Below are 14,434 nucleotides of genomic sequence, written 5' to 3'. Positions count from 1 at the left end.
TCTGGTACAGACATATTTACATGAAGTACAGGAAATAAAAATGATACAGCTGTGGAGGTGATGAAAGTCGTATTTCTTCGTATCTGCCAGACTGTTTCTGAATCTCCTCTTTGTGCTAGCTTTCACTAAACCTGACCTATTTCTGACTTAAGTGAGTTTAAATCTGACTGTGCAAAATGGCAGACAAGTGTATTTAACAAAATGTCACACCATCCCTTAAATAAAATAAAATAACATTAAAAGGGAACACTAGCCAATTAGAATTGCATACTGGCCAGGGAATACTCTTCCCATTGAAATGAGCACTGTTTCTCACTCTTGCCTACCTTAGCGTATTTCATCATCATGCCTGCTGTGTGTCAGTTTCCACTGAGTCTCTCAGAGTGCCCTGACTGGCCTCTCGAGGCTGAGAGAGAACCAGCAGAGAGAGGAAACTTCTCAAAATATTCATGACAAACCCAGTGCCATATCAGCCACACAGGTCTGGTCCCCACCTGTCGCTGTGCGGAGAGTCTCCCAGCGAGTCGAAGGAGTCCCCGTACTGCAGCCTCGGCCGATGGGGGTCAGAGTAACCACAGTGTGCAGCGCGCCGTGCTCGAGCCTCCATGCACGCAGGGCTGCTGCATTTACTGGTCCCCACGGATGATGACATCATTCCCGGCGAGTCAGAGAGGATACTGTCAGAATGTTCCAGGCTCCATGTCCGTTCCTCATGTCTGACAATAAAAAAAAGACAAAAAAAAATAGGTGTTAACATGCACACACCCCACAATATGTCCAAGTTTCACTTTTTTGTCCTTTTTTTTTGAAAGAGTGCTTGATAACAAATCTGCGGCTGTCTCTGGAGGAAGAACATTTCCACAATTCAACTGCAATTCCATGATCCGTTAGCAAAAGTACCAAGATATTCAGCTCTTATCTCTTTTGATCCTGTTCCTCTCTAACCTGCATATGAAAACTTAGTCCCTCACAGCGACAGGTCAGTCATAAACCCTTTGATTAAGTTGCTTCTGAAGAGAAGTCCACAAGAGCTTTCCAATAGAAACAACAGAAGAAAACCAAATCTTCAGTAGTGCAGACTAATGCATTCAGCACTCGTTGGCCTCTGTGTCTTTGCAAATTCCCATGTGAGAAATCCTGGTAATACTTTCAGCTGTGACTCCTCTGCCAGCACTACTTTTTCCCATCTTAGATCACTTACAAATTTAAAATCGTGTCTGTTACAGATAACAAAGCTTGCCTTTTTCAGCAGAAATCAGACAGACTGTCTTACCTCACCAGCAATTGGCTCACTCTGCAGCAGCGAGACTCCTGGTGTGTGTTTTTTAACGATTCTATTCAGATACTCTGCACTGTTAACAATTTACTTACATCGGATTGTAATGATCAACTAAAACCGAGTGTGCCCTTTAAATATAGGAACTTGTCTCGATGAATCAAACTCTTCTATCACTTTGTGATTGATTCCCTATTTGCAAGAGGCAGTTATGATGACGCACGTGCTGGATGCTCACCTGTGAGTTGATGAATGAGCTCGTGTGGAAGAGTTGTGAGATCTGGAAGAGGCATGACTGGCAGGAAATGAGCCCTCTGTAGCAGGCCGTATAACACGTTCAGTCGCAGGGACATTCTTTGATATGTACTGCAGGTGGAGAGTGAAAAACAAAAACGATTGTAAAGAACAAAATCCATGTGGTGTAAATTAGTCTGTGTGTACTGCAATAATGTAAGGAATCCTCGGAAACATACATCTACCATAGGGATATCCTCCGGGCCGGGTCCTGGGTGATTGGGTCCATTAGCTAAGTTACGATTGGGATGTTCTGGACACATGTTTTGTCGCAGATGATTGTGCATCCTGTTTCTTTGTTTCCTGTTGAGAACATCTTGGTCATTCCCTTATTATTTAATCACCTTTTATTAAGTCTTTTTGATTTACTGTAACACCTACAGTAACTATTTAAACATGCCTAATAAAGTAAGGGTGTATTTTAAGACATAATCTATCATTTCCACCTGCTGAATGTCACAAGGACTGGGAAATACACGAATATTTACGGTTTTGTATATTTATTAAATTAAAGAGCAGGAGTACATCTTCAGAAATCATTCATCATCTGGACTTACTTGGTTTTACAGTAGGCAACCACACACACGATGCCCACGACCAAGAGAGCCACACAAATACCCGTGATTGTCAGGACTCTTTTCTGGTAGAGTTCCTCTGCCTCTGTCAACATCACACACACACACACACACACACACACGCACGCACACGCACACACACACACGCACGCACACACACGCACACAGAAATGACAGAGGAAAAAAATTAGCTTCTTTTCTTTAAGGTGGTTATGGTGTCACATCTACACATCTATTTTTTTATTTTTTACTAAATCCTGAGCAGAATGAAGCATCATCCCCCCTTTCCCTTCACACTTAAACCTCTTCTTTTGCATAATCACAAATGCAGCAGATGCTGCTGCTGCTCCCTGCGCTGCAGTAAGGCGGCGTAGGTGGGGGAAGGGCATTGGACTGTTGGAGAGTTAGACTGTTCGATCAAACAACTCTAAAAACCAGCTATTTTAAATTGCACCATGCATGATAAAATGAAAAATATTCAATAACAAGTCTTAGTCTTGGTGTCTTTGGTGGTCTACTATCTCACTCACTCACTTACAGAAGCGATCATCTGCTCAGGCATTCAGTGAAACACAACGATGAGATCACAACAATTTTGCAAAAAAATTTGTCAAACAAGAGAAATTAGAAATGAAATGAAGATGAAATTTGATTGATGCTTTTGCTTTTCCAGAGAAGAGCTTGTAAAAGGTTGACGTAGATTCTTTGTTTCCCCTGGGGGGAAATAATGGAGGCAGTGTAGTCCCCAATTAATAATGTAATAAGAATGAATTGAATCTGTGCAACCATCTCAGGTTTCCTCCTTTCATTCACCAGTAGCCATTTTACATCAGCATACCAATTTGTGTCAACCTTCTGACGCCATAAATAAATCACTGAAGTCAGTTTATTTTTAGCTGCAAACTCAGTGATATTTCAACAATATTGCTTTTAGCCACTGATATTGAATTTGAAACAGAGGAAACGATACTTGTGTTAGTTTAATGACACTTATGGTCTACTACTAGAGTGCACTTGTGTAGTTGAAGCAGCGAGATCTACTATTAATTTTATACTCCCAACCACAAGAGGACTTTTCTGGAAAAGGTAGCAGGAAACAAAGGCTGACGATGAAAGAGGGCAGAAAGAGTGTCTGATAGAGGAGAAAGTGTAGGTTCTAAATATAGCATGGCATGCTCACATCACAGCATTTTACAGCATCCCTGAAGGATGATCCAAACCAGAAACGTGTCATGTTTTATACTCCGACATTACATTTCAGCTACACTAATGACGAAATGATGTAAGAGGCATGGTCAGGATCACACATAAAAAGAAAGACTGAGGTGGCATATCAAAGAAAAAAAAAAAAGAGACGCTAGAAATGAGACCAAGAAGGTCGGAAAGATAGATCCTAATATTGAGCAAATCCTTGGGTATAGCTCCAAACATGACAGATCATGCTTGTTACAGATGGAATGAGGAACTAAAGTCCAAGGGGAAAATATGCTCTTGTAAGTGAGATGGAAACTGAGTTAATGGTATTTTTCCATTGCACGCGAATGAGAGGTGGAGGCGATTACATCCATGTTAATGATGTTTGATGAAGGATCAGTTGCATTGACTGAGGGTTCGTCGCCGTAATAAGTCATGGCATGATTGTTTGAGAGATCGACTTGTTAATCGGGGGACGATATGGTCACACCACAGACGGAACACGAGCAATGTCAAAATGAACGACATCTTAGTAGCTATGCTAGCACTGAGAATCAAAATGGATTGTTCCATACCCATAAATTCAATCCCAAGATGCTCTGCCATTGCAGAGAGTTGGAAGGTGGGTGGGAGAGGGGGGGGAGAGACACAAGAAACAAAAGACCAGATTAAGAGCGGCACCTTCTAATATAGAAGTGGAGCAAGTACAAATTGGCATTACACAACACTTGTTGGTCATTGTCAGCACGACACGGTCAGTACTATCTAAGACGAGACACAAGCATGCAACACACACTTCAAACCACACTACGTATCAGTATCACTACCACATATCACTACTACTAATTCTAATAAAGGGATTTTTGATTTCTTTTTACTACTTTTTAATACTCTTAATAAAACTACAATATTCTGCTCTTGCTTGAAAATTATATCCACTCTATATCTCAGCATACGGGGCCTCAACAAGATCATTTCCTTTTTTTGTAATTTTCTTTGAGTTAGCTGAAAAAGCTGACTAACAGTAAGTTTACAATAAGTAATAAGTTTTCGCTCTTTTTTTGATACATGTTACCAGTTGCTGTGTTGGTCCAATTCAGTAATAATGCAGTGCCAAGTAAAGGGAACGTTTCCAGATATGATCAAAGGAGAGATGACGTGGCCCTGTGTGAGTCGCTTAGTGTTTATTACTCCTATAAAAGGCTGATCCCTGACAGCAACCAGGTGCTAGTGGTGAGCACATCCTATAGATGCACCCACTGTGGTAGGTGTAGGGTTATTTAAGCCTGTTCTGCTTTCGTGGCGGATCTGTTACCAATAGTTGCGGCTCTCTAAAAACAAACAGGACGTACTCGTAATCTTAACAACCAAAGATTGCCTGGAGTCACTACCGTCTCCGGCGGCACGTGAGGGGGCTGAATTAACCCCGCTTATTTTCTTTCCAAATGCAATGATGCAGAATTTTGCCCAAGCATGCAGCCACTTCTGAGGGACTGTATTTATCTTGCGCCACAGTTTTATGTTTTACAAGTAAGTCTTGAGGTTTATGTTTTATGGAGCGCCATATCATTGCATAACCAAACAAAATCCTAAAAGGGAATGGTATATTAGGTGCATAGCAACTGTTTGGGAAAATATGCGTCATCTACCGAGATTACCTGTGCTTTCAGTTTTCTGCTTTCTAAAAATGCAACACTGTCAATTCCAGGACACACCCATCACATGAACAGGCAAGTTAAAAGGAGTGTATGTGCACTGTGTTGGAATAATCATGAAGAATAAGAAGAATTATGGCTTGACTTTATATTGTATGGCAGATAGAGGCCACAGGGATGTCGTACCAGCTAGCAAGTCCATATTTCTGGCTCCTCACTTGCTTTACTTGGGCTAAAGCAATTCCCAGCTGTTCTTATGACAACATGCTCTTATTTAATCCAAGCACTTATGGCTGAGGAGAAAAAAAGCCATCCTCCTTCTCTTTTTTATCTCCTGGGGATGGGAGGTGCCCCTTTCGGGACGCAGGTTTTTAACTATGAAACGGATGTGCGTGAGCACAAGGGTCTGCCTTTTAAACTAAAATTTTAGCAGTTCTACTTGATTGTAAAGACTAAAAGCCAAGCTGTTCCCATGATAGTGTTGTAACGGAAAGAGGGTGCACGCTTTTTTTTCTCTCTCATTGTTTTACTATTTGTTTTTATCATCTTCTGTCTGTTTTTTGATTACTTGGTTGTATAACCATGCAAAGCAAATAATACAAGGCTGGTCTGTACTTGTGTAGCTGGATGAGAACAGGAAATAAACGCTGTCCTTGATGCACAGCTGCGCTGAAGTTAAACAGAATGTAGAAAAAGTGTGTGAGTGTACGGGGGAGGAAAAAAAAGCTCCCACACAACACTGTCTGCTCTGCCAGAAAAACAAGCAATTTCAGCACAGTGCATTACAACTTAATGTGAGATGAAATTACTTGTACTTAAGAAGGGGTTTTTTGGGGGTATTGTACTCTGTGCCAATATACAACAAACAGAATGTGTAAGCTTGAAAAGTCAGACTACAGGGATGAGCATTAGGAAACTCCAAACGCAGATGCAGTTTGTTATTTTCTGAATGCAATGTTACATTAAATCGCAACCATATGGGCTTGCAAAGGCATGATGCTGCCATTATCCAGCATAAATGACAGGATTTGGATTTAATTATATATCATTTTTATACTTGAACCCTGTGCATGCAGTGCTTTCCCTAAAGAATCAAGTCCAGACTTTTTGAAATTTCAGTCGTTACGTTTCATTAATGTCACGTCTCTCACTGTACAAGTAATCACCAATCAAGTAATACTGACATTTAAACGCTCCACAAGAATCCCCACCATGTGGTTGGTTTTTAAAGCTAAAACCCTTAAGGGCAATATCAATCAGGCCATAGTCGTCCACAAAACGTCCTCTAATCTTAGTATAACAACGCAGTTGATAGATGTGTTTGCAGATGTTGCCGTGTGGGATGGTGCAGGGTTTAGTTCTCTAACCCCAGGCTACTAAAGCTGCTTGACATGGCACTCCAGTACAGTGTTTGGACTATCTGTCGTGCGAACACCATTTTGTTTCTTCTGGATCAGCGTGTTATAGCAGATGTAATTGGCTAAATGTTCTTGTGTGGACCTAACAAAGCTTAGTGTTTTCTACAGGCTGGCTGTGATTTAGGTCCTCCGCAAGTTATCCACTGGTCTCAAAGTTAAACAAATAGTGCTTCACATTTACCATCTTGGCTAATTTTGAACTAATGCGAGGCAGGTGCTGTAAAGTTTTGCGGTAAGTGGGCCTTTTCTTTTGGAATCCATGATTATCTCCGACATCAAATCAAATCAGTGTGATTTTGTTTTTTCATTTTCATATTTGATCTTTATATTGATGATAACGGTTACGCTTTCACACCTGTTTATCAATAGTTAATAAATCCTAGTAGAAAGAAATGCACCATCATTTCAGCTTCAGCTGGTTGCAGCCTCTCAAATAAGGGCTCTTTACAAGCTTGCTGTTATCAGTTAGTGCTCCACCTGATAGAGCCAGTCATTTGTCATGCTTGTTAGTTGCGACTAATTGTTTGGGCCTGGCTTTCCATACAAGCTCTACTTAGGGTCAAACGTGCTTGCATGTTTCAAGCTGATTGCGAGAACAGGCATCATTAGTAAGTGGGCTAAACAAAGTCCTTTTGTAATTATTTTGCCATTAGACTGTGTCGTTACATGCAACTTGCGATGTGCAAATCAACTTGCACAAAGCAAACTCACACCCTGACTCGCTGCTGTCGGCCTCGCTACGAACTCTTATTCTGCGAATGCGCATGCAACGCACTGCACTGAGTCAAAGGGCACACAATATTACATGCAGACCAAACACAGTAACAGACTCCACTAATCTATGCCAGCTTGTGAATGAGTCACCAGAGCAGACACAGACAAAACTATTAGGTAATAACAGGAAATTAATGCGGTCTCTACACCCAGCATGCACGCGTGACACGAGGACAGACTGACAGTGACAGAAGAGGAAATTGACATACGGTAGAAACTGGCCATAACGTAGGTTTGACAGCGATCACCAGTAAAGTCATTTGGACACCTGATGGAAAGAAACAAAGCCGAAGAAAGAGAGAAGGAGGAAGAGGGTGGTGAAAGAGTGAGAGAAAGGAAGAAAATAGAGGGGGAGAGAGTGGAGTGAAAAGGACAGTGTGAGTAAGAAAAAGTGAGAAAGAAGGGAAGGGGGGGAGAAGAGGGGGGAGAGAGGAAGAGAGACACAGAATTAGAACAACAGAACATCTACAGACAGCAGAAGCAGAGTGTTCCCTTTGGATGACACCATCGTGTGCATGGTGTAGTGCACAGCTCAATGCGTGTTGACCTGAGAAGGAGGAAGAGGAGGAGAAAGAGGAAGAGATCTGGTGGGGGGGGGGGGGGGGAGTGGGGGGGATGAGGAGGGCAGCAAGAGTCCACAGAGGTAATCCAGTGACAACTGTGTCTCTGTTGTCAGCTGCTCATATCATTTGAACATACTTTTGAAAGGATTGGGCATGTACACCCGCAGTGGCTCAGTCTGTAAGCATCGAGGGCCGAAGTATCCATCCGGACATCTGGGAAGGAGCAGACAAGTGTTATGGAAAAGGGAAAAAAACACACAGAGAGTGACGTTGACTTCAGGGGCTTGAATCCCTTCACACACATTTCTGCAAAATGTCACAGCATGTTTAAACACACAACAAAACAAGTAACAGCAACAACAAAAAAACTGCTACCAAACTCACAGTAAAGTGCAAACAAAGCAAGGAGGGCATCCTCTGCTGATGAACGTGCCCAATTTCGCAGTTTTAAATTGATCTCAATCTGCACAAAAATGTAATGCTTAGCAGATGCTGCATCTCTCTGATAAGCTAGCAGCTCCCCCCCCTTACAGACACACTGACAAACAAAAAAGGGTAAAAATATACTTCAGCCTGGGCTCTCATCTTGGCAGAGGAATTAAAAAAGAAGAAGAAAAGAGAAAGAACCAAAAAAAAACATATATAATGACATATAATAATAATAATATGGGCTTTTATAAAAAGAGATAAATGTGATTCAGGATACTGACAGTCCCATGGCTTTCTGAACTCTGTCTATGGGATGAGAGAAGAGCAATTTTCATGAGTGTATGGAGAATAAGAATGTAGCTTGGGATAAACCAGGCAATGTTTTATAGGTAATCAATAAATCATTCCTTGGAAAGCAGTGAAACAGAGCTGAAAGTTGGGAAATGTTTCTCTTTCTCTTGGAGCCTGTTGGAATCCTTGTGGATGTATCCATAACCTGCAAACGTGACTGTTTTATAACTGATACCAGAGCACAGAGTGTTAAAGCAGTCAGATCAGGAAATAAGGAAATAAAATCCCAAATTTTAATTTCCAGCTTGGAAAGGAAAAAAAAATGAATATGTAAATGTTTCTTGGTAAACACGCGAGGATGTGTTCAGCTGTTCTTTGAAGTCAGCGTCAAGACCAAAGTTTCAAATGTGTGGCTGCGTTAGGTTTTTGTTACTGAGGACAGACTATCATCACCATCAGGAGCGTTGGGTTAAACCACATTTCCTCATTATAATCTCAATTTGGATGAGAAGTTGGTCTTTTCAGGGCCACCAACAATCTACCCAGAGCCACAACTAGACCACTGATCCAACAAATGTGATTTACTGGGTCCACACAGTGCCTCCTGGGAGCACCATAAATATTCGGCAATGAGTTACTCATCCTGAGTGATGGTGTTTAACTGGGCGGGGGGGGGGGGGGGGGGGGGGGGGGGGGGGAATTGCGCCACCTAGGTCGAGGAAACTTGGCTGAAAGATGAAGGAAATAAACTGTCACGGGGTGCAAATGACCACAGAGGTGCAGAAAATAAACATGTAACTTTCAGGAGGAAAACAAACACTTTGCAATGTTTATGAAAATGTTCTACAAACTGTAGATACACTGAACTTTCTCAACTCATTACCCTTCTAATAAGTTCCATAAAGAAGTGATAACTATCGTTCTCTTAGGAAGACACTTCTGTTCAACAACTTTCATTGTACTTGTATCATCATGTATAGAACTGAAACAGTCAATTTATTACATAATAGTAAAACTTCTAATCACTGTGTCTCTGATGGTTTGCTGCTTTTCCTTGTTTTGAATCATTATAAACGTAATTTTGTTGGATTTGGACCGCTGGTCAGACAGTAGGAAGCAAACTGAAAGACAGAAAAAAAAAATCAGGTATCTGTAACGAGCATTACCCAGGAGATCTGTGAGACCTGTGGAGTATACGCCCGATTTAAAACCATCTCAGTCAAATTTTGAGCACCTTTATTCGAGCCGTTTCAGCTGATTCAAAAATATAACAAGCACATAATTAGTTGAGGGAAGCCACAATGTCAAGATTGGCTTGCAATCCAAGCACATCAGAAGATCTCACTGCCAGCTTTTTTCACCTTATGCTTAAGCTGATATTCTTGCATGTTCAATCATCAAATTTCATATGAGGTACCTATTTAAGTTGCTTTCACCTTCCTTGTAAGCAACTAAAAGTGTAGAAAAGTCCCAGATTAGAGCCATACTAATAATTCTGCACGCCAGAGTCCTGCAGATGGAAATAATTATTTTCCCTTTTTGGCTGCAGTGGTCCTGACTGAATGTACACAACTAACAAATACAGTTCTTTTTTCTGCACATTATGCATGCTTTGCATGAAAATAACAGCAGGTTTCAACTTTCAACACTCTTCACATCATTTCACCTTATCACATCACCTTACCTCAACCTAAAAGTTTCTATCTGAAAGTGAAGGAGCTGGGAATAAAAGTAGGACTAGCTGTCTGCAGGACTTGTTTAGCCAGAGAGTAATACCCACTGAAGCCTGGCCTATATTGAATGAGATGGCTGTGGGGCAACAAATCCCTGCAGGCCTTCACCACTGCATTATCCAACTTTTCTGGACCCATGCCCCAGCCGTGAGTGAATTAGCTGCAGCAATTGAGTTATTGCTGCCTCCAATTTGTACACAGCGTATTGAACGGCTGTTGCAGCCATGTCCTGCTTGCTCGTCGAGCATTCTTCCTGCGGCCAACTGGGCACAGAAAGCCTTGCTAGTGTTTCAGCTCTATATCAAATCAGCCAAAAGGATTATGTTAGCATATGGTTGAAGAGAAAATACATCAGAATATCTGACAACAATGCAAGCAGATGTCATTTGTTTTGTAACTACACAATAAGGTTTAACTGATTTTTACAACTAAGGTAACCTATTTTTTTTCCTTTTGATTAACTAATACATACAGCTGTGCTCAAAGGTTTACATGCACTCACCAGTGGCAGTGGTAGATTACACAAAGTGAATGGAATAATATAGAAGTAGGACTACCTGCTACCTTCACCTTAGATCAACAGCTAGACAGTTGAAACGTGTAGACAGTTGCATGTTCCAACAAGAAAATGATCCCACAGACACATCAAAAAGTGAAGTTAAAAGTTGGGCCTGTGCCAGGAAACCAACCACTTTAAACAAACTCTACCAATTCTGCCAAGAAGAGTGGTCAAATATCCAGACAGAATTAATCCAGGTTGTTAACTGCTACCAAAAGTGTCTGATTGAGGTGTAACTTTCTAATGTACATTTAACCAAATGTACGTAGGAAAGGTAGTGAAAATCTTACATAAATTTAAACTTGTGCACCAAATATTTGTTTTTAAAGTCATGAAAGATGTATGTTGTTCAACTAAATCATTAAAAGCCAAAATTACCATGACGTTCATGCCCATATTGAGTGTAAATAAAATTCTGAATACAACTGTATTTGGGTCCAATAAATGTAAGAAACTCTAAATAACAGTCACAGTTTCCAAAGGAACGGTTTTGAAATTGCTTGTTTTGTTTGATCTACAGCCCAAAATCAATGATTTTATTTTAAAATAGCAGCAGATAACCAGCCAATAGTCATTCCCAAATCTAAAACCAGTGAACATCTGGCTTTTATGACTAAAAATGAGTAATAGTTAATGCAAGTAGTTGCAGGGCGTTTTTCTGATTACTAAATGACTAATCAAGAAAGTGGTTGTTTCATCTCTTAAAATAAATTTTTAAAAAACAACAAAAACTGTTAGTCCTCTACAAAGAAAACCACTTGTTTAGCTTAACCTCTCGTGCACATGGTCCCAAATAATGTTGATTTCGAGGCTAACACAAACTCACATGTAAATGTCAAAGAAAAAAAAGGTTGTTTCCGTGATAATGTCAACCTGTTTTCCTCCTGAAAAGCTAAGATGCATGGTTCCTCCAACGCACTTTACACACAGGTCTTGATCCCCTTTGCCAAATGTAAGCAATGATTCTATTTACCTCATTGGGGGCCTCTAACAGGCATAAATATTTGCTCGCGACTAAACCAGTGACTCATGACATTTTGAAAAGCCTTTTAATGTGCGGCCCTCCTGTACACTAAACATGACTTAAAAGGATGAGCACACCATCGCCTCACTCCATTATTAGTGTTAAAATACACAACAGGTGGGTAGTTAGACAAACTGGCAGCATATTCCTGTGATGCGTCGCTGCTGCTGCTGAAAGAAGGAAGGGGAATCGAGCTATACCACAAAAACAAAAAGCAAGGTAAAAACTTGTAGTTAGATAGCTGAAGATGATTATCAAAGTCAAGATGCCGTAAAAGAGCCTCTAATTTGGACTGTGGGACAAAACATCTGTCAAACAACAACGGCCAAGAAGAAAAATACTTGAAAAGAAAAGGATAGAAGCGATTACTCACTTGCAGGAAAGCTGATTTATACCATGGAAGAAGTAACAGTCGCCGCCATTCACACAGTAGGCTCTCTCTGTGTCGTTGCATTTTCTGGCATGGCCTGAGCCTGGAGATAGCGTTGTGGTCACTGAGAAAAAACACAGAGAAGAAAATGACAAATTACCTCCAGCTGACCCAGTGGATCCTTTATAACGTCAGCTTTATTTCCTTTATAGCCACAGCCAGATGAATAAACAATAATTTGCAGTCAAAACAAGGAAACGTCATGATAAATGAACATGAAGAGGATTTTCATTTAATAAAAATTTGTTAGTTTTTCTTGTATCTCTGCAAGACTAATATGACTTTTATGTGTGTATCTCTAGTTTTTCTTAAAGAGTTACTTAAATGCCACACTTGTAATTCCACAAGGACTCTTAGTCTTTCATGTACAAATGTAATTGTTTCTCAAAAGGAGTGTTGACATTATCTCAACAAGTTCTATGAGCAAAGATAAATATTTCCCTGAAGTAGCGTAGGAGGTGTTTATGCCTCGACTCAGGTCCTTGGAGTGGCCTGAAATGTCATGTATCTGCACTTAATCCCCCCCATTGAACAGATATCTGTTTGGGATGAAGTCTGCTCATCGGAATCAAAATAGGGATGTTTAGAGGAATGAGAGTGCTGAGAAAGGTTCACTGTGGCAGGATTGGGCTTGAGAAGGGTGGAGTGCACCTCACATGTCAGATACTGACATGTGATGGAAATTGTGTACCTGCTGTCAGACGATGTTAGTACCTTGGGAGAATGTGGCTGTTAGGCATAGAGAAGTCTTCGGCTGGTAAGAGTTTTACACTGACAATATATTGGCTTCAGCAGCCTGACACTCATTTTATCAAGCATAGCCACTGGGTTTACTGTAAGTAATGTCAGTCCTGTGAAAACTAAGCACACTCCCTGATTCAGAAGCTTGTAGAAACATCTTTAGCAGCAATACCTTGAATTAATTGCATCCTATACTTTTATACTTTTCATCCCAGCCTCTATCAGTCTCTCACGTCATTCTGCATCTCAATCGCGTGAAGGTCTGAACTTGGTCTGACTAGGTCACTGTAGCATCTTGATTCTTGTCCTTTTTTAGCCGTTCTGTTGCAGAATTGCTGCTGTGCTTGGGATTATTGTCTTATTGCAAAACCCACTTTCTGCCAAGCTTTAGCTGTCAGACAGATGGCTTCACATTTAGTCTAGAACACCGATACATAGAGGTGGTCATGGTCCACCAGTGACAGTGCGTATGAGGTGTGTGTGTGTGTGTGTGTGTGTGTGTATTGTACTGCCATGAACTTAACCAGTTAACATGCCAACTCAGGTTTGGAGTCTGAGATCTAGTTTTGGATTTTTTCCAATCTCTCTAAACATTGCACAGTCTGTTCTTCTGAAGTATTTGCTGGGACATTTGCTTCTAGGAAGATTATAGCTTACTGTTAACATTAGCAACTAGCAAACTTCCAAAACATCTGCTTTTATACAGGTGCTCACACATTAACTGAACATCAATTAATCATGTTCAATTGACTAGCAGCACCTGGCTGCTATATATCTTCTTAATGCTGAACAAAGCAATAGGGCGTACATAGTCTGATCAGGAGGGCTAGCTCTGTGGTCGGCATGAAGCTGGACACTCTGGTGACAGTGGCAGAGAAAAGGACATTAAAGAAACTGATGGACATTATGGACAATGCCAGGCATCCTCTGCACACGGCCATTAACAACCAGAAGAGTCTGTTCAGTGACAGGTTGCTTCTCCCCAAGACAAGAACTAACAGACTTAAAAACTCCTTTGTCCCACACGCCATCAGACTGTTTAACTCCTCTCTGGAGGGGAGAGGGAGGGGAAACAGGAGGACAAAGGAGGGGGGAACAACTAAGCTGTAGTGCCTCTTCACCTCACTGTGCAATACCTTTTGTGCAATACTTTTGTAAATAGTCAACAGTGCAATAGACTCAATACTTGAAATGTGCAATTCACTTGTATTTTTATTTTTTATTTTTTTATTCCTATTTATTCTATTTATCCCCTTCGTATATTTTATTTATATTGTCTCTGTATTTATATATATATATGTGTGTGTGTGTGTGTGTGTGTGTGTGTGTGTGTGTGTATATATATATATAATATTCTGTAACTCTGTAACTTCTGTCGGTGCTGTGCTTTTTTGGAAATCGAATTTCCCAGAGGAACCCACCCGAGGGATTAATAAAGTTCTATCTAATCTAATCTAATCTAATCTAATCTAGTACAT

General features: G+C 40.7%; 1 protein-coding gene across 2 annotated transcripts in view; it reads right to left on the bottom strand.

Moving 5' to 3' along the window:
• nrg2a (neuregulin 2a) overlaps positions 1 to 14,434 on the bottom strand; it is a 78,415-nt gene that overhangs the window by 5,989 nt on the left and 57,992 nt on the right. For both annotated transcript variants that reach the window (XM_085470163.1, XM_085470162.1), the window contains exons 4-10: positions 12,159 to 12,279; positions 7,396 to 7,454; positions 3,915 to 3,938; positions 2,128 to 2,230; positions 1,750 to 1,873; positions 1,515 to 1,642; positions 495 to 716 (exon numbers count right to left, since the gene is read on the bottom strand). In XM_085470163.1, coding sequence (XP_085326289.1) covers positions 495 to 716; positions 1,515 to 1,642; positions 1,750 to 1,873; positions 2,128 to 2,230; positions 3,915 to 3,938; positions 7,396 to 7,454; positions 12,159 to 12,279 — 781 coding nt within the window. The remainder of the gene's footprint in view (positions 1 to 494; positions 717 to 1,514; positions 1,643 to 1,749; positions 1,874 to 2,127; positions 2,231 to 3,914; positions 3,939 to 7,395; positions 7,455 to 12,158; positions 12,280 to 14,434) is intronic.

The sequence above is a fragment of the Copadichromis virginalis genome, linkage group LG10, assembly GCF_057382275.1.
Source record: "Copadichromis virginalis isolate Kocher_CV1m ecotype Utaka linkage group LG10, C_Virginalis_male_GT1.1, whole genome shotgun sequence".
Classification (NCBI taxonomy): domain Eukaryota; kingdom Metazoa; phylum Chordata; class Actinopteri; order Cichliformes; family Cichlidae; genus Copadichromis; species Copadichromis virginalis.
This window is presented reverse-complemented; position numbering and strand designations above follow the sequence as displayed.